This window comes from Hypanus sabinus, chromosome 4, assembly GCF_030144855.1.
Source record: "Hypanus sabinus isolate sHypSab1 chromosome 4, sHypSab1.hap1, whole genome shotgun sequence".
Taxonomy (NCBI): domain Eukaryota; kingdom Metazoa; phylum Chordata; class Chondrichthyes; order Myliobatiformes; family Dasyatidae; genus Hypanus; species Hypanus sabinus.
The window spans coordinates 185,788,464-185,812,587 of NC_082709.1; the positions used below are offsets into that span (position 1 = coordinate 185,788,464).

General features: G+C 46.8%; 1 protein-coding gene across 4 annotated transcripts in view; it reads left to right on the forward strand.

Annotated features, from left to right (window-relative positions):
* Positions 1 to 24,124, forward strand: part of robo1 (roundabout, axon guidance receptor, homolog 1 (Drosophila)) — a 342,597-nt gene that overhangs the window by 277,943 nt on the left and 40,530 nt on the right. For 3 of the 4 annotated variants that reach the window (XM_059968999.1, XM_059968997.1, XM_059969000.1), the window contains 6 exons: positions 270 to 504; positions 1,481 to 1,602; positions 5,314 to 5,485; positions 7,079 to 7,279; positions 17,681 to 17,723; positions 18,761 to 18,912. In XM_059968999.1, the coding sequence (XP_059824982.1) occupies positions 270 to 504; positions 1,481 to 1,602; positions 5,314 to 5,485; positions 7,079 to 7,279; positions 17,681 to 17,723; positions 18,761 to 18,912 (925 nt within the window). The remainder of the gene's footprint in view (positions 1 to 269; positions 505 to 1,480; positions 1,603 to 5,313; positions 5,486 to 7,078; positions 7,280 to 17,680; positions 17,724 to 18,760; positions 18,913 to 24,124) is intronic. The other variant, XM_059968998.1, reaches the window with a different exon arrangement.

Below are 24,124 nucleotides of genomic sequence, written 5' to 3' on the forward strand. Positions count from 1 at the left end.
CTTTAGCCAGGGTGGTGAATCTGTGGAATTTGTTGTTATAGACGGCTGTCGAGGCCAAATCATTGGGTATATATAAAGCCGTGGTTGATAGGTTCTTGATTAGTAAGAGCTTCAAAGGTTATGGAGAGAAGGCAGGAGAATGGGGTTGAGAGTGGAAATACATCAGCCATGATCAAATGCTGGAGCAGACTCGATGGACCGAATGGCCTAATTCTGCTTCTGTGACTTGCGTACTTAAGGCCTTCTGGTCTCTCCACCCCCACCCTCAGGTTGACCAGCCGTCGCAGTACATCCAGGGATACCGGATCCTCTACAGGCCAGTTTCACCGGAGGTGCGGCCGGAATCCGACTGGGCCACCTTCGAGGTGAAGTCGGCCACGGATCGAAGCGCCGTGGTGCCCAGACTCCGCAAGGGGCTGGGCTATGACGTCAAAGTGAGGCCATTCTTCAACGAGTTCCAGGGTGCAGACAGCGACGTGAAGTATGCCAAGACTCTGGAGGAAGGTGAAAATCGAATCCTTTTGCCTTTGATCTGGTCTCTCTCTCCTCCTCACGTTCCTACCTCTCCTCCCAAAAGCCCTCACTGTTCCATCCTTGCTTTCCAATCTGAGGTTTCCGTCCTGCTGGGACTAGACAGTATAATAGATTGGCGCGGTCTATGTGGGCCATTTATCCTGTTTTTGTGCTGTAGTGAACTTCCTGAAATTAAACTTAAGGTACAGACTCAGTGGTCACGTTATTAGGTGCCTCCTCTACTCAGTAAAGTGGCCAATGAGTGTATAGTTTTGTCTTTTGTTGCTGTAGCTCATCCACTTCATGCGTTCAGAGATGCTCTTCTGCACACCACTGTTGTAACACGTGGTTATCTGAGTTACTGTCACCTTCCTGTCAGATTGAACCAGTCTGGCTATTCCCCACTGAACTCTCTCATTAACAGTGCATTTTCACCCACAAAACTGCCAATCACTGGATGTTTTTTGTTTTTCACACCATTCTCTGTAAACTCCAGAGACTTGTGTGTGTGAAAACCCAGGAGATCAGCAGTTTCTGAGATACTTGAATCATCCCATCTGGCACCAACTGTCAAAGAGATTTCTCCCCCATTCTGCTGTCTGGTCTGAACAACACCTAAACCTCTTGACCATGTCCGCGTGCTTTTATGCATTGAGGACCACCATGTTATTGGTAAATTAAATATTTACATTGGTGAGGAGGTGTACAGGTGTACCAAATAAAATGGCTAATAAAAATATTTTGAACTTTGGTATTTCTGACTCATGGATTTTCCATGTTTCAAGCAGTTTTCAAGAACGTAATGCTGGCTTAAGTCAGGAAGTTCACAGAAACAGAAACTAGCTGTAACCTGGTGATGAAATTTGGGAAGGGACCTTGGCTTCATAATGTGTCATTAGTTGTAGAGTTCACAGTTTTGTGCATGGTTACATGATGCTAACTCCAGCTCTCATTTCCCTCTGAACAGTGCCAAGCGCACCACCCCAGGACATCACAGTCACACTGAACAATGGTAACGGAACTGGAATCATCGTTTCTTGGCAACCTCCTCCTGAAGACTCTCTGAATGGTGACCTACAGGAGTACAAGGTAAAGCCCTATCACTGAACTTCCAGTACTGGTCCATAAACTTCACGCTTAAAAAGAGAGGTTGAAAGGTTCTTGAAAGTAAGGGTGCCGAAGGTTATGTGAAGAAGGCAGAAGCTGGTTAAGAAGGATAACAAGTCAGCCATGATGGAAAGGTGGAGCAGACTCAGTGGGCTGGATGGCCTCATTCTGCTCCTATTACTCGCGGTCTTGTGGTCTAAACCTTTTAGATCCTGTCTTTGATTGATCTAAGGGTTCAGAATCAATATCTAATTTATTTTCATTGATGTATGATCACTTATCCTTCTCAAACGCATCCTCACACCTTCTCTCCATAATCTTTGATGCTCTGACTGATCAAAAATCTATCAAACTTCATTTTAAAAATACCCAATGACTTGATGTCCACAGCCACACTGTACTTGGCAGATTCACCACCCTTTGCTAAAGAAACTCTCTATTCTAAAGGAATGTCCCCCTAACCTGAGGCTGTCCTCTCTGCTCTTAGATGATTGGAAGTTGGAAACATCTTCTCCACATCCACTCTATCTATGCCTTTCAATAGTCAGTAGGCTTCAATGTGATCCCTCTTCATTTTTCTGGACTCCAGCAAGTACAGGCCTTGAGCAACAAGAAGATGTTCATATGTTAAACATATGATAGAAAAAATAAATATAAATAGTGCAAAAGAAACGATTCTTCTGAGGTTCATGAACCATTCTGAAATGTGATGGCAGAGAGGAGGAACCTGTCCCAGAATCATTGACTGGGGGTCGTCAGACTCCTGTACTTCTTCCCTGATGTTAGTGATGAGAAGAGGCTTGTCCTGGATGGTGAGGATCCTTCATGATGGATGCCACTTTCTTAAGCACCTGATTTTGCTCTTATGTGTCCTGGTCTTATAAACACAAGATATTCTGTAGATGCTGGAAATCCAGAGCAACACATATAAAATGCTGGAGGAACTCAGCAGGTCAGGCAGCATGTATGGAAATGAACAAACAGTCGACATTTTGGGCCAGGATCCTTCGTTAGGAATGGAAAGGAAGCGGGAAGAATATGGTTTCTTGAAGATATCCTGGATGGTAGGGAGGGCTGTGCCCATGATGGGGCTGGCTGAGTCTACAACCCTCTGCAAACTCTCCTACAATCTGCCTTCTTTTAAGTAAATGCACCTATGATGTTTCTCTTGGTCTAAGACCAGTACATCATTTCTATTGATGTTAACATTGGCAAAGCTCATAGTATCTCTGTGGGCTATGAGGTTGCAGGGGTTCCCAACCTGGGTTCTTGGTTAATGGTCAAGGTTCATTGCATAAAAAGTGTTTGGCACCCCTGCATTAGAGAGTGGAATAGTACAATTGCCACCACATCTGAGAGGGATAGGACTATCTGCAGTGCACCAGCTGATAATCTGAGCCCCGCCTCTCCCTCACGGGAATGTGCATGATCCTGCAATCACTGCTTTGAAGAGTTGTGTATACATTGTTTATCAGTTTGTAGTTCTAGTAGGAGGTGGACACTGGAGAAGATGCAGAAGTAGTTCACCAGGATGTTGCCGGATTAGAGATCATGAGCTACAAGGTTGGACAACTTTGGGTTATTCTTCCTAGAGTATCAGGGACTGAAAGGAGACTTAAGAAGATTTTTAAATTGTGAAGGACCTTGATAGAGAAAATAGTCAGAATCTCTGTTTTCCGGGGTAGAAATATCAGACACCAGAGGACATGTTTTTAAGGCTGGCAAGGGGGAATTTCAAAGCTTACGTGAGCAGCAAGTTGTTGGTGCAAAGTGGTGGGTACCTGGAACTGGTGACCAGGGGTGCTACTGGAAGCAGGCAGTCTGGTGAAGTTTAATACACAACGCCGCAGGAACGCAGCAAGTCAGGCTAAATCTGAGAGGTGGGAGAGGGGAATTTCATAAGGCCCTAATGAAGATTGTTGGTCTGAAACATCAGCTGTTTATTCCTCTGCATAGATGCTGCCCGACTGAGCTGAGTTCCTTCAGCGTTTTGAGTGTGTTCCTCAAGATTTCTGACATTTACAGAATTTCTTGTGTTGGAGTTTGAGAGGTTTTTAGATAAACACGTGAATATGCAGGGAATGGAAGGATTATGGATGATAGGCAGGAGAACATTTAGTATAAATTGAGATTAAGATTGGCGCTATCTTCTGGGCCACGTGGCTTGGCCAGTGCTGTATTATTTGTTGTTCTGTTGAGTCGTAGAGCCATAGAACACTGCAGCAAAGGAACATGCCCTTTGGCCCATCTAGTCTATGCCTAGTCTCATTGAACAGCACCTGGACCATACCCCTCCTATGCAAGTATCTATCCAAACTTCTTATAAATATTATAATCGAATCTGCATCTGCCATTTCCACTGGCGGCTTATTCCACACCCTCACCTCCCTCTGAATGAAGAAGTTCTCTTTCAGGTTCCCCTTAAACAATTCATCTTTCACCCTTAACCATATGACCTCTAGTTCTAGTCTCTCCCATACTCGGTGGAAAAAAGCCTGCTTAGATTTACCCTATCTATACTTATCATTTCCTGAGAAGCCCCCAAGTATTTGATCGTCACAGTGGCCTTGATCTCTTGAGCCAAGTCCTTCTGATAGTTCAATATTAGAACATAGAACACAGAAATCTACCGTACATTACAGGCCCTTCGGCCCATGTTGGCCTGACCACGTAACCTACTCTAGAAACTGCCTAGAATTTTCCTCCCTCTGTTTTTCTAAGCTTCATGTACCTACTTAAGAGTCTCTTCAAAGACCCTATTGTATCCACCCCTACCACCGTTGTTGGCAGTGCATTTCACGCACCCAGCACTTTGTCAACATTGCCGATATCCTTCCCCCTACGACCCCAAATCTCGCCTCCCCTTTATCTCATGCAGTTCGGCTTGTTCTCTCTGGGCTCTGGGAATGGACTCTTGTTGGTGGGGATATATCCCCATCTGCTGGACAGGGCAAGTGTTGCAGGTGTTAATCGCTGGGTCTCTCGCTTGTGGTTGGGGCTCACCGTCCTTTATTTATCTCCACTGACCAGATAACCTTCGCCTCTCCTTTCATGAGGCGGTGGCTGAAACAGCTTCCAAGGCCAATTAACAGTCGTAAGTCATCCCTGCACCTTGGACTGTCTTTATGGCTGCTGGTTCTCAGAGAAACTGATAGGTTTAGATTCTATTATTTCGATATCAGGACTTTTGCCCTCAGGACCTCAGGCTATGGGTAGAAAGCAGGAAGGGGAGAAAGTGGTGGGAGTCTGGGTCACTGTAAAGCTTAGCAGAGGTGTTCAAGATTATGTAAGTTCAAAATACAGATGATGGAAATCTAAATGCTGAGTTCTAGTGTTGGAGGATGATGTGTGTTTGTGTGTGTGTGTGTATTGTGTCTGCCAGCACGTGTGGGTTGCTTTTGGGGGTTGAGTCTGTATGTGCATATTGTTCCACTTATGAATGTGCATGTGAGTGAGTGTGTGTATCTGTGCATTTGTAAGTGTGTTTAAGTACCTCTGTGTGCATGTGTATAAATATATGTATGTATATATGCAGATTTACATATCTGTATATACAGTGATAGTCTGTCTGACCCTATGTAAGTACACATTGTGTCTCCTTGCCCTTCCTACGATGGGGACCCTCTTCCTGCCATCCGCTCCCCCACCTCTCTGGCAGTGCCTGCCTCACCCCTGCCTCCTCTCCCGCTCTAGGTCTGGTGTCTAGCCAACGAAAGTCGCTTCCACATCAACAGAACAGTGGTGGCTCCTGCCCTATCTGTGACCATCCCTCACCTCACCCCGGGGCTCCGCTACCGTGTTGAGGTGTCAGCGGCTAACTCCGCCGGAGAGGGAGCCCGGAGTGAGCCCCGCTACGTCCAACTGGGTGAGTGGTTGTACTCCCGCATCCTCTCCTCATTGACTGTATTCCGTGCTGCTCTTCTCCCAACTCTCCTTCTACCCCATCTCCTTCCCATCTTTCCTGTCCCCACTCAGCTCCCCCTGACTTACCTATCAATAAACCCTCCTCCACCTCCAGCAACTCTCCTTCCTCCCTCTCCTCCCTCACCTACCATCACCCCGTCCTCTTATCTACATCCCCTCTCCTACTCCCTCTTCTCTCTCCTTCTACCCCCTCTCCTCCATTCCACAACCCTCCTACCTCTAGCCCCTTTACCCCAATCTACAATCAGTCCTACTCACTACCCATTTTATTATCCCTTCTGCCAACCCTCCTATTTCCCTCTCACCCCCTTCCCACAACTCCTTCTACCTCACCCTCCTAGCCTCTCTCTTCCCCTGACAAATGTTCCATTCAGAAGTCAATGCAGGAGGCGAAGAAACCTGAGAGTGTGTGTCTCCCTGATGATGGTAATGACAAGAGGGCATTCTAGACGGTGAGAGCCCTTCATGGTGTGGGTGAAACATAGGAGACAGGAGTTAAGCTGAATTCGGAAGTTTCATAGGACATTAGGCAGATATTCACTGGTCTGCACTGGATCTCAAGCTGGGAGTGGGAAGGGTTGAGGACAGTCATGTCAGTGTGGAATTGAGGAGGGGTGATGCACTGGTCTGCAACCGAAATCTTGGGATGCACACGGAGCCCCAGAGCACTGCTACCTTGTGGAGTAGCGTTTAACATAACACTTATTACATCAGCGACTCAGGTTCAATTCCCACCATGGAGCTTATACATTCTGCACGTGGGTGCTCCAGTTTCTCCCACATTCCAAAACTGACGTACCAGCTGGTAGGTTAACTGGTCACCTGGATGTAATTTAGCGGCACAGGCTAGTTGGGCTGGTAAATGTAATCAACAATCAAGAATCGATTTTATTTCTGTTAGGAATTTGCTGTGATGTGTTGGTCAGTGTGTGACATGCAACAAAAAAGCAACAACATTCAACAGTTATAAAGAATTACGATTTTTATTTATTGAGCTAAGGCATGGACCAGACCCTTCCAGCCCTTTGAGCCACGCTGCCCAACAATCCCCTGATTTAATCCTCGCCTAATCATGGGACGGTTTCCAATTTTCAAGACCTACAAACCAGCAGGTCTTTGGACGGTGGGAGGAAACCAGAGCACCAAGTGGAAACCCACGTGGTCATGGGAAGAACGTACAAAGTCCTTACAGACAGCAGTGGGAATTGAACCATAACCATGTCGTCTGTACCATAAAGCTCTACCATGCCACCCTAAATTATATAAAACATAAAGAATTTACAAACGTTTGTATAAAGATGGCCTTTGGGTTTAAGTCGAGCCTCACACCGGCTGTGGGTAGAGTTGAGGTCAAACGGGTCAGTGTGGGATCGGAGAGACATCCAATCAGGATGTGGGCAGAGGACTCTGCAAATCTCATGTGGATTGTCAGCAACTGCTGGGGCTAGATGACCAGGGGTAAGCAGGTGCTTTGTAGAGAGTCGCTGATCTTGAGGCTTCCAAGCCACTCACGGGTGATTCGTTCTCTTTGCAGATTCCTTGGGGAGGCTGACGCCGGAGCACGAGGGACAGGTCAGCCTGGCACAACAGATCTCGGACGTGGTAAAGCAGCCGGCATTCATTGCAGGGATTGGCGCAGCTTGCTGGATTATCCTGATGGTCTTCAGTATCTGGCTGTATCGACACAGGAAGAAGCGGTCCGGTCTAACCACCAGCTACGCTGGTATGAGGAAAGGTGTTGTGTTCCCCTCTTCTCATCTATCTGTCCCTCCCTGGGAGTGTGTGATGGGACAGTGTAGAGGGAGCTTCACTCTGTATCGGACTGTCCCTCCCTGGGAGTGTGTGATGAGACAGTGTAGAGGGAGCTTCACTCTGTATCTATCTGTCCCTCCCTGGGAGTGTGTGATGGGACAGTGTAGAGGGAGCTTCACTCTGTATCTATCTGTCCCTCCCTGGGAGTGTGTGATGGGACAGTGTAGAGGGAGCTTCACTCTGTATCGGACTGTCCCTCCCTGGGAGTGTGTGATGGGACAGTGTAGAGGGAGCTTCACTCTGTATCTGACTGTCCCTGCCCTGGGAGTGTGTGATGGGACAGTGTAGAGGGAGCTTCACTCTGTATCTATCTGTCCCTCCCTGGGAGTGTGTGATGGGACAGTGTAGAGGGAGCTTCACTCTGTATCGGACTGTCCCTCCCTGGGAGTGTGTGATGGGACAGTGTAGAGGGAGCTTCACTCTGTATCTGACTGTCCCTGCCCTGGGAGTGTGTGATGGGACAGTGTAGAGGGAGCTTCACTCTGTATCTGACTGTCCCTGCCCTGGGAGTATGTGATGGGACAATGTAGAGGGAGCTTCACTCTGTATCTGACTGTCCCTGCCCTGGGAGTGTGTGGTGGGACAGTGTAGAGGGAGCTTCACTCTGTATCTGACTGTCCCTGCCCTGGGAGTGTGTGATGGGACAGTGTAGAGGGAGCTTCACCCTGTATCTGACTGTCCCTGTCCTGGGAGTGTGTGATGGGAGAGTGTAGAGGGAGCTTCACTCTGTATCTAACTGTCCCTGTCCTGGGAGTGTGTGATGGGACAGTGTAGAGGGAGCTTCACTCTGTATCTGACTGTCCCTGCCCTGGGAGTGTGTGATGGGACAGTGTCGAGGGAGCTTCACTCTGTATCTGACTGTCCCTGCCCTGGGAGTGTGTGATGGGACAGTGTAGAGGGAGCTTCACTCTGTATCTGACTGTCCCTGCCCTGGGAGTGTGTGATGCGACAGTGTGGAGGGAGCCTCACTCTGTACCTAACCCTTGTCATACTTGCTTTGTGTGATGAGACTGTGGTTGGGGAATTTTATTCTGAAATAATCCACTGCAGTCCTTTAGTGATGGTTCCCCACAGTTGTGAAGTCCTGCATTTAGGCAGAGTGACAGTGAAACATCATTCTAAGTCAGAATGGTATGCAACTCCCAGTGGGACCTGCTGATGGTGGTGTCCCCATTTTTCCACTGCCTTTGTCCTTCTGGAGGTCTCAGGTTTTGGGTGGTGCTTTAGGAGCCTCCTTGGCTAAAGGTCTTGTTAATCACAGCAAATGCACAGCCCCTGGTGAGTGTGTGTGTGTGCACACGCCCATGTGCATGTTTTTCTGTGAGTCTCCGTGTGTGTGATTGTTCATGTGCGTGTGGCTGATTGTATGTGTATGTATGTAATTGTATGTAATTGATTGTATGTAATTGTAATGTCCTATTGGACAAAGTTCCTTGCACGGCTTCTGCACCCCTGGGGTGATGTACAGAGATGGGATCAAGAACCACACTCTGCAGTTCCCCACGAGGACTGGGACACTGCTGTGCACAGTACGAGCTTCAGTTCCTTCTGTTTGTGCTTCATCAAAGACAAAGGAGCCGAATTCGGCCATTCAGCCCATCAAGTCTTTCTGCCATGCCATCATGTTTGATTTATTATCCCTCTGAGCCCCATTGATTATCACCATGGAAACAGGCCCTTTGGCCCAACTGGTCCATGCCAGCAAAGTCCCAACCGAGATAGTCTCATTTGGCGGCAGTTGGCATGTGACCTATAGAAAAAAGTTTGTTGATGTTCCTGCCTGAATCATTTCCTCTGGCAGCTCATTCCACATATTGATTTCTCTTTGTGAATCAAAAGTTGTCCATTGAGTTCTGATTCTGTCTTTTGTATCTAAACTTAACCCTTTGGCATCCAGTTGTTGTTTCCCAACTATGGGAAAAATAATTGAATAGATTTCACTCTATCTATACCTCTCATTTGAGGAGACCTAGAGTGGAAAATCTTGCTCCACATCCTCCTTCCACCTCTTTATGCTGCCTGCCTCCCCTATATCTTGCAGTCGAGAGGAATTGAGAACCTAAACAGTCTGATTCTCTCCACAAAGGCTGGCTGACCTGTTGAGTTCCTGCAGCATCTTGTTTGAAGTAAAAGGGGCTGAGAGGGAATCAGAATCTGAAGCAGAATCAGGTTTATTATCACAGACATACTACCGTATATTGTGTATTTTGTTGTTTTGTGGTAAAATGTGAAAAACTAAAATCACTATATAAGAAAGAATTTTAAAAAGTAATGCAAAAAGAGAATAAATACTGAGATAGTGTTCATGGGTTCAATGTCCATTCAGAAACCTGATTGTGGAGGGAAAGAAGCTGTTCCTAAAACAGTGAGTGTGGGTCTTCAGGCTCTTGTACCTCTTCCCTGGTGGTAGCAATGAGAAGGGGCATTGCGTGGGTGCTGAAGATCCTTAATGATGGATGTTGCCTTATAGACATAGGTTAGGATAGATTTAAATACGAAGGAAGAAGGAAGCTATTCCCAACAGTAGGCAGTTTATCACTGCCTCGATAAAATAGCCATAATAATCGAGGCTCTTCATTTGTGTAACTAGACCCACACCTGAGTGAGTGACCTGCCTAGGCCCATTGTCAGAGTGCAGGTCAGCCAGCGGAGATTTGTCCTCCTTTCCTGTGAACCTTGACCTCCTCTCACTCTGCTCAGTGTCACCTGAGTTCAGAAGCCTCAGACTGCTGGTCCGCAATGTTCAAAATAAATTTATTATCAAAGTACATATACATTACCATGAGATTCATTTTCTTGCAGGCATTTACAGTAAATACGAAGAAACACAATAGAATCATTGGAAAAACTACATACAAAGATGGACAAACTTGTGCAAGATGTGCAAAAGAAGACAAACTGTGCAAATACAAAATAATAATAAATAAGTAATAAATAATTTTGAGATGATAAGTGAAGAATTGTAGAGTTGTAAATAATACTGAGAATGTGAGTTGCAGAGTCAGGAAAGTGAGTCTGTAGGTTGTGGAATCAGTTCAGTGTTGAGGTGTGTGTAATTATCCACGCTGGTTCAGAAGCCTGATGCTTAAGGGGTAATAACTGTTCCTGAACCTGCTGGTGTGGGACCTGAGGCTCCTGTACCTCCTTCCCGATGGAATCAGTTCAGAGTTGAGGTTATCCTCACTGGTTCAGGAGCCTGATGGTTGAGGGGTAATAACTGTTCCTGAACCTGCTGGTGTGGAACCTGAGGCTCCTGTGCCTCCTTCCTGATGGCAGCAGCAAGAAGAGAGCATGGCCAGGGTGGTGGGGTTTCTTAATGATGGATGCTGCTTTCTTGCAACAGTGCTCCTTACAGATCCGCTCATTGGTGGAAAAGGTTTTTTGCTGTGATGGACTGGGCTGCATTCACCACTTCTTGTGGCTTTTCCATTCCCTGGAGCTGACTGCTCCAGTCTCTCTCTTTGCAGATACATCGTTAATTGTTTCCGACTCGTACCTGTGCAGGGCAATCTCTTTGTCTCTCGCCTCCAACCCCCACCATGTTTTAGAATTCTTCAGTGCGTTCTGCTTTCCCAGTCCTCCTGGAAATCGTGTAACTATGGTTACTGTTTTGTTGTTTCTTTTGATAAATACGCTGTCACGCTCTGAGAGGGGGCTTGGAGGACGGCTAACAAAGGGAGCTGGTTAATGAGGTCTGTGGCCTCTCAGCTCAGTTGGAGAATCAAACTGGGCTCCTGGCCATGGGAGACAACTGAGAAAGGCTGGGGTGCTCGGGAGACTGAGTCACTGTTGATGGGGTAGCAGGGTTGGGTTATATTCACACTGTGGCATTAAACAGCTGGTATGGGGCATGGGGAATAGTCACAGAGTACTACAGCACAGATACAGACCCTTCAGCCCATCTAGTCCATGCCAAACTGCTATGCTACCTTGTCCCACTGCCCACACCTGGACCTACAGAAGCTTTTGCCACCCTAATACACACAATGATCAGGAATTTTCAGAAGTATATACCATTTCAAATTGAAATACGGTTGCAATCATCTACAAAGCACCCAATTCCCTGGTAGGGGGCACCGTTCTCAGTTCTCCCTCACTGTACCCATTGGGACCACATGCTCCTTCTCCGAGGACACCTGGGCACAGGAGCAGAGGGCTGAATTGCAACCAGAAGCTGAAGAGCAGCCCCTTCGGGTATTCGATTAGGGGCTGCAACCTCTCATGCTCCATATATACATGGACATTGACTCCTCTCAGCCTCGGACCATGCACCCCTACACCCCTCCCATCCATGTAAATGGGTCAAATGGATGGGTGTAGGTTTTCAAAGGAAGGTTCGATTTACTGGGCATTTGCACAGGGTTTGTACTTCTGTCCTTGAATTACCCTGTAGCTCTCTTTATGATTGAGAATCAAAGTCAATCTAATGGTGGAGAGGAATAAATGTTCCTGAAAAGCAGAGATTGTGGTCTTCAAGCTCCTGTACCTCCTCGATGATGGAGGCATTGAGAAGAGGGCACCTCCAGGGTGATGGGGATCCTTAATGAAGGGTGTCACCTTTTCGAGGCATTGCATTTTGAAGCTGTCCTGGATTCTGGAGAGGCGAGTGCCTGTGATGGAGCTGGCTGAGTTTACAATCCTCTGTAGAATTTCCTGTGCAGTGGCCCCTCCATATCAAATGGTGATGCAACCACTCTGAATGCTCTCCACTGTGCATCTGCAGAAATTTGCTGGAGTTGTTGGTGACATGCTAAATCTCCTGGAATACAGCCGCTGACGTGCCTTCTATATAATTGCTTCAAAATGTTGGACCCAGCATAGATCCTCAGAGATGTTGACCCCCAGGAACTTGAAACTGCTCACCCTTTCCACTGCTGACCCGTTGATGAGGACTGGTGTGTGTTCCCTCAACTTCCCTTTCTGAAAGTCCACAAAAAATTCCTTGGTCTTATTGACATTAGGTGCAAGGTTGTTGTTGTGACACCACTCCACCACCTGAGATCTTATGAAGGTTTACTGTAGGAGTAGTGTAGGCCCTTCTACCCATCTTGTCCATGCTAACATAGGTGCCTTGCTGAGCTGGTCCCATTTCCCTGCATTTGGCATATACCCTTCTAGAACACAGAATGTAAAACATAAAACGTCACTGCACAGTACAGGCCCTTTGGCCCACAATGTTGTGCCGACCTTTTAACCTATTCTAAGATCAATCTAATCATTGCCACCTACACAGTCCTCCATTTTTCTAGCATCCATGTACCTCTCTAAGAGTCTCTTAAATGCCCCTAATGTTTCTGCCTCTACCACCACCCTTGGAAGGGCATTCCACGCACCCACCACCCTCTGTGTAAAAAACCTACCAGTTGTATTCCACCAGATATTTTCCACCAATCACCTCAAAATTACGGCCCCCTTATGTTAGTCATTTCCATTCTTGGAAAAAAGTCTCTAGCTGTACACCTCTGTCACGTTACCTATCATCCTCCTTCCCTCCAAAGAGAATACCCTCGCTCACTCAACTTATCTTTGTAAGACATGCCCTCTAGTCCAGGCAGCGTCTCTCTTCCTTCTACCAACATGCACGAGCATAGACTTCCTAAACTCTGTCCGAGTCCTGCAAACTCCCTGCTTCCTCAACATTACCTGCTCCTCTACCTATCTTCACATTGTCCATGTACTTGGCCACAAGCCGTTAATTCATGGAAGGGCGTGGGGAAAAATAAAGCAAGACAGTGGAAGCTTGGATGTTTAATATGATCACAAAACAATTGTGGCTTCATTGGGAGAAAGGTGGGGAGAGAGTTCGCTGGAGTGGAGAGGGAGAGTCACATAGTTCTATGTGGCTTCATTGGGAGAAGGATGGTCAAGGAGGTAGAGGAGAGAGAAGGTCACTAAGTTACACAGAATGAAAGTTGGACCTTCCATCCAACTGGACCTTGCTGGCCAAGATTTCCACTTGAGCTAGTTCCATCTGTCCACCCTCTAAACCTGTTGATGTACCCGTCCAAGTATCTGGTGAATATTGTTAATGTACCTGCCTGAACCGCTTCCCTCGGGCAGATTTTTCCATACCCAGACCACCCTCTGGTCTTTATATGGAAGGAGATACAGGAGCCTTGGGACCCAAATCTACAGGTTCAGAAACAGTTTTTACCCCTCAACTATCAGGCTCTTGAACCAGGGGGACAACTTCACTCAACTTCACTTGTTCCATCACTGGGCTGTTCCCACAATCAATGGACTAATTTTCAAGGACTCTTCATCTCATGATCTTAATATTATTCCTTATTTATTTATTATTTGTATTTCTTTTTTCTCCTTCTCTTTGTATTTGCACAGTTTGTTGTCTTTGGGTGTTTGTCATGTTGGTTGAGGTCTTTCATTGATTCTATTGTGTTTCTTTGTAATTTACTGTGAATGCCTACAGGAAAATGAATCTCAGGGTTGTATTTGGTGACGTACATGTACTTTGATAATAAATTTACTTTGAACTCAGGGTGAATAGGTTTGATGTTAAGGAAACATGGACAGGGCTGACAGTCTTTCTCGGTAACTGATCTTACAGCCGGTGATTTGTGGGTCTGTTCTCCTTGCTCTCTGCTATCTGATAACCTCTCTTTTGCTTCTTTCTTTCAGTCCCTTCTTTCACCTTTACACCAACAGGTAAATATCCCCATGTGCCACCTTCCTGCATGCACTGTGATGTTTGTGTCTTCCCCCTTCCTTCCACTTCTGCCCCCACCCCCGGAGTCTGAGGACGCACCCCACGCTTTTGATAGCCAAACCCTTGCTCCAGTTGCCCAAAGCACGATGATGGTGCCACAAAAATATTGGTGGGTCTTAGTTGGTCAGACTCCCTCATGGGAGCTTGGTCAAATAAATCAGAATTAAGTTTATTATTATTGACATACAGTATACCGTGAAATATGTTGTTTATGGCAGCAGTATATTCTAATACATAAAATATACTATGTTACAATAATAAATAAATAGGTTATCCCAAAAGAGGAAAAAAAGTGCATGAGTTCATAGACCATTCAGAAATCTGATGGTGGAGGGGAAGAAGCTGTTCCTATTACGCTGAGTGTGTGTCCTCAGGCTCCTCCCTGAGGGTAAAATGGCATCCCCTGGGTAGTGGAGCTCTTTAATAATGATTGCCACCTTCTCGAAGCATGGCCTTTTGAAAATGCCCTAGATGCTGGGGAGACTAGTGCTCATGATGAATCAGGCTGAGTTTACAACTTTCTGCAGCTTTTTCCAATCCAGTGCAGTGGCCCGTCCACACCAGACAGAGATGCAACCAGTTAGAATGCTCTCCATGGTGCATCTGTAGAAATTTGCCCGTCTTTGGTGACACACCAAAGCACTTGGAATTTTAGTGTTTCTCCAGCTCTGTGCTTTTGAAGGACAGTCAGGGGTGAATGGCCTGCTATTGGAATCAGGCTGCACAGAAGAAGGACATTTTCACCATCACAATTTTCCAAAAGAACTACTGTTTGAACCTTTGCACTTGTCCACTGTATTGCCAAGGTTTCAGTGTGCTCTGCCCCTCTCTCTGCTGTGCTTCTGTGATGGATACCGGGCACCATTGTGACACAACAGCACAATGAGATTACAGCTCTAGCTGACAGAGTTTGGAGTTCAATTCCGGCATTGTCTGGAAGCGGTTTCGACATTCTCCCCGTGAACCATGTGGGTTTCCTCCGGTTTCCATCCACAATCCAAAGATGTAACAGTTAGTATATTAATTGTTCATTGTAAATGCTAGTGTTAAATAGATGAGGTGTTGGGTGGCGTGGCTTGTCTGGCTGGAAGAGCCTGTTCTGTGCTGCGTCTGTAAATAAATAAAGGTCTTGTGTTATTTGATGCATTGAAGGGATTTTGAGAGAGATGTTATTATTTTAGTCTAATTACATCAGAAAGCAAAAGAAAATATGTTTGCTATCTGATGTGAAGCAGCACATTCTCGTCTGTGAGAGAGAAGTGTCCTTAGAGAAAGAGAGTAAGGTTTCACCACAATGGACTTTATTTCAGAGGTAGGCAAAGAGAAACAGGGCATAATAGGTGTAGTGAAGGACAAGGACTGGGGAGATGCAAGGAGATGGAAACCAGGGGTGACTGGATAACAAGAATGTGGGCATTTTAGAATCAAAATCAGGTTTAATATCACTGGTATTTGATTTGAAATGTGTTGTTCTGTAGTATTGCAATACATAGTAATAAATCCATCAATTATAATAAATATTAAAAAAAGAAAATTAAACAAAAGTGGCAGTGCAAAAAGAGAGGGGAAAACATGAGCTAGTGTTAATGAGTTTATTGTCCATGCACAAATCTGATGGTGAAGGGGAAGAAGCTGTTCCTGAAACATTGAGCGTGTGTCTTCAGGCTCTTGTATTTCCTCCTTGTTGGTAGCAATGAGGAGAGGGCATGTCCTGGGTGATAGGGGCCCTTAATAATGGATGCCGCTTTTTTGAGGCTGAAACAGAGCGAGGAAGGGGCATTAATTATAGCGTTGCAACAAGGAACTAAATAGTGCAGATGCTGAAAACCTGAAATAAAAGAAAGACAGCAAGAGGGCATTGATCCGAGGCCTTTCACTGAAGGAAAAATACAACATAGAATAGTGTCTCACAGTAGAGGTCCTGTGGTCAATAATGTGCAAACATTTCAACCTATTCTATCTAACCTTTGGATTATTCATTTATCCTAAGATCAACCTAACTCTTCCCTACCACGTTTTTCATTCATCCATTTGCCTATCTAAAAGTCTCTTATATCCCCCAATATATCTGACTCATCCACCATCCTCGGCAGATCGTTCCACGCTCTGTGTAAAGGACCTACTTCTGACATCCTCCACACCCCTTTACCAAGAGCAGGTTGGTAGATTAGGTTGGTGGGATTGTGGATAATGCAGAAGGTTGTCGCAGGTTACAAAGGAACATTGAGGATGCAGAGCTGGGCAGAGAAGTGGCAGATGGAGTTCAACCGAGAGAAGTGTGAGGTGATTCCTTCTGAAAGATTGAACTTAAAATCAGAGTGCAAGGTTAATGGCAGGATGGAGAAACGGAGGGATCTTGGGTCCATGTCTATATATAGATCCCTCAGAATTGCGGTGCAAGTTGATAGGGTGGTTAAGAAGCTATGTGGTGTGTTGGCTTTCATTAGACGGGGATTAAATTCTATAAAACTCTTGTTGGACTGATAGAAAAATGGAGAGCTACATAGGAAGGAAAGGTTAGGTTAACCTCAGAGGAGTTAAGAGATCAGCTCAATATCATGGGCCAAAGGGCCTGTGCTGTAATGTTCTATGTTCTATAATGATTTTCAGAAGCGATGATCATAATTGCGGTTCAGTTCCCACCACTCTCTGTAAAGAGTTTATCCATTTTCCTCATAACTGCGTGGGCTTCCTCCAGGTGCTCAAGGTTCCACTCTCAATCCAAAAGTGTGCAGGATAGGAGTTGTGCACATGCTGTACTATTCTACGTTCAATGGTCAACGTTCCATCTGTGCTCTGTGAGAGTAGTTAGGACTGGAACACACTTAGCAACAAGTGCACAGTTCTGTTCTGGTCACCTCTTTATAGGAGGATGCCTGGATTAGAGAGCAGGCAGTCCTGACAAAGGGTCTCGGCCCGAAACGTTGACTGCTCGTTTCAACGGATCCTGCCCGAACTGCTGAGTTCATCCAGCTTGTTTGTACATCTTAGTGAGGAATGGCTGAGTGAGCAAAGGCTTCTCACTTTGGAACGACGGAGGACGAGAGGTGACTTTACACAGAGAGTGGTAGGTGTATGAAATGTCCTGCAGGGGTGGTGATTGTGCTGGACGCATTGGGACATTTAAGAGACTCTTAGATAGACACATGGATGAAAAAAAATGTGTGAGGGAAGAGTTACATTGAAATTAGAGGAGGTTACAAGTTCGGCTCAACATCGTGGGCCGTAGGTCCTGTACTGAACTGAACTCTTCCATGTTCCGATGTGCTTTGTAGATGGCAGACGGGCTTTAGGGCATCAGATGCCGATTCACCAGCAATGCATGTGGTTCCATATGACTTCTCCAGAGAGGTTGCTGATAGGGAACAAGACTGCTTGTCCCCAGAATCCGCTTGGACCATGTGGGAAGTATTTGGGAGAAATAGTAAACTGTCTCACCATAACAAGGTAGGGGAATGGTGGGAGGCATAAATTTCCTGAAAGCTATTCCGAGAGAAATTTCACGGGGGAGGAACAACTGGGAATTTGAGGGATATGGAATTTGCGTCTATGTGTCGAGCTGGGTGCTAAGTAACAAGAAATATTTGTGTTTAATTGCAGTGGCTTATCAGAGAGGGGGAGAAAGTGTGAGCGGCGGAGCAAGGTAAGCTGCCTCCTGGGAAGGAGGAACATGGCGAGGGAATGAGACTGTTAAACCCAGCACACCTTGGTCAGAGCTTCAGGTTTCAATCAACTGGAGGATTCTCAGCTGCCCCAGGTTGAGAATGTGTGACTTCCAGACACCCATGCATACAAACGAGTTCCCATCTTATAATTAAATTGCACATCTGACAAACGTACACAGAACATTACAGCACAATACCGGCCCTTCAGCCCACAAGGTTGTACTGACCTTTTGACCTGGTCAAAGATCGATCTGACCCTTCCCTCCTTTTTTTTCTTCATTCCTGCCCATTCTTATATGTCCATAATGTTTCTCCCTCTATCATCACCCTTGGCAGTACATTCCAAGCATTTAAAACTCTCTGTGTAAAAAAACTTACCTTTGACACCCTCCCCTACACTTTTTAGCAATCACCTTAAAATTATGCTCCCCTGTATTAGCCACTTCTGCCCTGGGAGAAAGGTTTTTGGCTGTACGTTTGATCTGTGCTTCTTATCATTTTGTGCACATCTATCGAGTCACCTCGCATCCTTCCACACCTTCTTATTCAGGATTCTGCCCCTTCCTTTCCAGTCCTGATGAGGGACATTGGCCCAAAATGTTGATCTCTCTTCCTCATGCCCTACCCATCTTTTCACTCCAGTTCCTCTAGTCCACTGTCCTCTCCAATCAGATTTCATCTGCTCCAGCCCTTTACCTCTTCCACCTAATTTCTCCCAGCTTCTCTCATCTCCCCCACCCCAGTCTCACATCACCTGTCATTATGTACTCCTCCCCCTTATCCCCACTTCCACATTCCAGCTTCTTCCCCCTTCCTTTCCTGTCCTGGTGAAGGGTATCAGTCCAAAACATAGGCTATTTATCCCTCTCCATTGATGCTGCATGATGTGCTCAGTGCCTCCAGAATTTTGTGTGTGTTGTGTCAGGCTGAGTGACCGGGACCAAAACACTCAAACACTTTGATCTCTAATACTTGTGATAAACTACATCTCATTTTTGTTTGTCCTCTGCACCAGACCAGGTTTGCTAAACATTGGAGATTCGAACCAGCCATGGTTGGCAGACACATGGCCCAACACAGGAACCGAACACAACGACTGTAGCATCAACTGCTGTACCTCTACACACGGGAACAGCGACAGCAACCTTACCACCTACAGCCGGCCAGGTGTGGTTCTCTCAGCACCCATGCTAATGAGCAGGAATTTAATGCACGTGGTGGCCTCTCTTCCAGCTTTCCCAATGGGCTGGAGTTTAATGACCACAAGGCAGAGAAGCAGAATTAGGCCATTAGGCATATTGAGTCTGATCCGCCATACCATCATGGATGATTTATTATCCCCTTAAACCCATTCTCCTGCCTTCTCCCTGTAACCTTTGACACCCTGACTAATCAAGAACCTAACAAGCTCTGCTTTAAAAATACTCAATGACTTGGTCTCCACAGTTGCCTGTGGCAAAGAATTCCACAGGTTCACCACCCATGGTGAAAGAACTTCCTTCTCTTCTTTGTTTTAAATGGACGTCCCTCTATCCTGAGGCTGTGCCCTCTGGTCCGAGACTCATCTGCTATCAGAAACATCTTTCCACATCCACTCTGTTTAGGCCTTTCAAGTGCCTTGGCCTCTACAGGAGGTGAGACTGATGGGAATGAACTGGGAAATTTCATGGTATGCTGTGTTTTAGGGCATCTTTAAGCCGATCCCACTAATAACACTGGTGGATCTCATGGAAACCTATCGAATGCTGAAAGGTGGCAGAAGAGGTTAAGTCACTGTGCATTTAAGGCAGATGTTGTTAGGTTATTGATGCGACAACGTGTGAAAAGTTATGGGGAGAAGACAGGAGAATGGGGTTGAGAAGGAATTGATGAAATGCAGAGTAGGTTCGATGGGCTGAATGGTCGCTTTCTACTCCTGTGTCTCATGGTCTGATGATCATGACTTTGTCAATACATGTTTGGAAGCAGAGCTACAGCTGGAGTGCTTTGTGCAGTTCTGCTTGGCATCTGTCAGAAGGATATGATTGCACTGGACAGGGAGCAGAAGATATTCCTGTTCTTCCACCAGCCTTCCATTGGGACTGTTTCCCTCCATTCTTCCCAGATGAAGGGTCACAGCTCAAACTGTCAACTGTTCACTTCCCACTGTAGATATGAGGGCAGACAGGAGAAGTGAATTGGTCATTGTAAAATGCACCATGGGTACAGACCCATCGAGACACAGAACACCACAGTACAGTACAGACCCGTCGAGACACAGAACACCACAGTACAGTACTGACCCATCGATTCACAGAACACCACAGTACGGTACAGACCCGTCGAGACACAGAACACCACAGTACAGTACTGACCCCTCGAGACACAGAACACCACAGTACAGTACAGACCCGTCGAGACACAGAACACAACAGTACAGTACTGACCCATCGAGACACAGAACACAACAGTACAGTACTGACCCATCGAGACACAGAACACTACAGTACAGTACAGACCTGTCAAGACACAGAACACCACAGTACAGTACAGACCCATCGAGACACAGAACACCACAGTACAGTACAGACCTGTCAAGACACAGAACACAGTGCAGTAGAGACCTTTCGAGACACAGAACACCACAGTACAGTACAGACTCATTGAGACACAGAACACCACAGTACAGTACAGACCCATCGAGACACAGAACACCACAGTACAGTACAGACCCGTCGAGACACAGAACACCACAGTACAGTACTGACCCATCGAGACACAGAACACCACAGTACAGTACTGACCCATCGAGACACAGAACACCACAGTACAGTACTGACCCATCGATACACAGAACACTACAGTGCAGTACTAACCCATCAAGACACAGAACACCACAGTACAGTACAGACCCGTCGAGACACAGAACACCACAGTGCAGTACAGACCCATCGAGACACAGAACACCACAGTACAGTACAGACCCGTCGAGACACAGAACACCACAGTACAGTACAGACCCGTCGAGACACAGAACACCACAGTGCAGTACAGACCCATCGAGACACAGAACACCACAGTACAGTACAGACCCGTCGAGACACAGAACACCACAGTACAGTACAGACCTGTCAAGACACAGAACACCACAGTACAGTACTGACCCGTCGAGACACAGAACACCACAGTACAGATCCATCGAGACACAGAACACTACAGTACAGTACTGACCCATCGATACACAGAACACTACAGTGCAGTACTAACCCATCAAGACACAGAACACCACAGTACAGTACAGACCCGTCGAGACACAGAACACCACAGTGCAGTACAGACCCATCGAGACACAGAACACCACAGTACAGTACAGACCCGTCAAGACACAGAACACCACAGTACAGTACTGACCCCTCAAGACACAGAACACCACAGTGCAGTACTGACCCATCGAGACACAGAACACCACAGTGCAGTACTGACCCGCTGAGACACAGAACACAACAGTACAGTACTGACCCATCGAGACACAGAACACCACAGTACAGTACTGACCCATCGAGACACAGAACACTACAGTACAGTATAGACCTGTCAAGACACAGAACACCACAGTACAGTACAGACCCATCGAGACACAGAACACCACAGTACAGTACAGACCCGTCAAGACACAGAACACTACAGTACAGTACAGACCCGTCGAGACACAGAACACCACAGTACAGTACAGACCCATCGAGACACAGAACACCACAGTACAGTACAGACCCATCGAGACACAGAACACCACAGTACAGTACAGACCCATCGAGACACAGAACACCACAGTACAGTACAGACCCATCGAGACACAGAACACCACAGTACAGTACAGACCCATCGAGACACAGAACACCACAGTACAGTACAGACCCATCGAGACACAGAACACCACAGTGCAGTACAGACCCATCGAGACACAGAACACCACAGTACAGTACAGACCCGTCAAGACACAGAACACCACAGTACAGTACTGACCCCTCAAGACACAGAACACCACAGTGCAGTACTGACCCATCGAGACACAGAACACCACAGTACAGTACAGACCCGTCGAGACACAGAACACCACAGTACAGTACAGACCCGTCGAGACGCAGAACACTACAGTACAGATCCATCGAGACACAGAACACTACAGTACAGTACTGACCCATCGATACACAGAACACTACAGTGCAGTACTAACCCATCAAGACACAGAACACCACAGTACAGTACAGTACTGACCCATCGATACACAGAGCACCACAGTACAGTACAGACCCGTCGAGACACAGTACACTAGTACAGATCCATCGAGACACAGAACACCACAGTGCAGACCCATCGAGACACAGAACACAGTGCAGTAGAGACCGTTCGAGACACAGAACACTACAGTACGGTACAGACCCATCGAGACACAGAACACCACAGTACAGTACTGACCCATCGAGACACAGAACACCACAGTGCAGTACAGACCCATCGAGACACAGAACACCACAGTACAGTACAGACCCGTCAAGACACAGAACACCACAGTACAGTACTGACCCCTCAAGACACAGAACACCACAGTGCAGTACTGACCCATCGAGACACAGAACACCACAGTACAGTACAGACCCGTCGAGACACAGAACACCACAGTACAGTACAGACCCGTCGAGACGCAGAACACTACAGTACAGATCCATCGAGACACAGAACACTACAGTACAGTACTGACCCATCGATACACAGAACACTACAGTGCAGTACTAACCCATCAAGACACAGAACACCACAGTACAGTACAGTACTGACCCATCGATACACAGAGCACCACAGTACAGTACAGACCCGTCGAGACACAGTACACTAGTACAGATCCATCGAGACACAGAACACCACAGTGCAGACCCATCGAGACACAGAACACAGTGCAGTAGAGACCGTTCGAGACACAGAACACTACAGTACGGTACAGACCCATCGAGACACAGAACACCACAGTACAGTACTGACCCGTTGAGACACAGAACATCACAGTACAGTACTGACCCCTCGAGACACAGAACACCACAGTGCAGTACTGACCCATCGAGACACAGAACACCACAGTACAGTACAGACCCGTCGAGACACAGAACACCACAGTACAGTACAGACCCGTCGAGACGCAGAACACTACAGTACAGATCCATCGAGACACAGAACACTACAGTACAGTACTGACCCATCGATACACAGAACACTACAGTGCAGTACTAACCCATCAAGACACAGAACACCACAGTACAGTACAGTACTGACCCATCGATACACAGAGCACCACAGTACAGTACAGACCCGTCGAGACACAGTACACTAGTACAGATCCATCGAGACACAGAACACCACAGTGCAGACCCATCGAGACACAGAACACAGTGCAGTAGAGACCGTTCGAGACACAGAACACTACAGTACGGTACAGACCCATCGAGACACAGAACACCACAGTACAGTACTGACCCGTTGAGACACAGAACATCACAGTACAGTACTGACCCCTCGAGACACAGAACACCACAGTACAGTACTGACCCCTCGAGACACAGAACACCACAGTACAGTACTGACCCATCGAGACACAGAACACCACAGTACAGTACAGACCCATCGAGACACAGAACACCACAGTGCAGTACAGACCCGTTGAGACACAGAACACCACAGTACAATACAGACCCATCGAGACACAGAACACCACAGTACAGTACAGACCCGTCGAGACACAGAACACTACAGTACAGTACTGACCCCTGGAGACACAGAACACTACAGTACAGTACTGACCCATCGAGACACAGAACACTACAGTACGGTACAGACCCATCGAGACACAGAACACCACAGTACAGTACTGATCCGTCGAGACACAGAACACCACAGTACAGTACTGACCCCTCGAGACACAGAACACTACAGTACAGTACTGACCCCTCGAGACACAGAACACTACAGTACAGTACTGACCCATCGAGACACAGAACACTACAGTACGGTACAGACCCATCGAGACACAGAACACCACAGTACAGTACTGACCCCTCGAGACACAGAACACCACAGTACGGTACAGACCCGTCGAGACACAGAACACCACAGTACAGTACTGACCCCTCGAGACACAGAACACCACAGTGCAGTACAGACCCTCGAGACACAGAACACTATAGCACAGAAAGAGGACTTTTGGCTCATCTAGTCCATACCATGTATTATTCCATCCTGACCCATCTACCTGCCCGGTTTAAAGCCCTCCCACCCCTTCTGCCCTTGTACCTATCAAAACTTCTGTTAAATGTTGAACTCAAACCTGTATCCACCACTTCCGCTGGCAGCT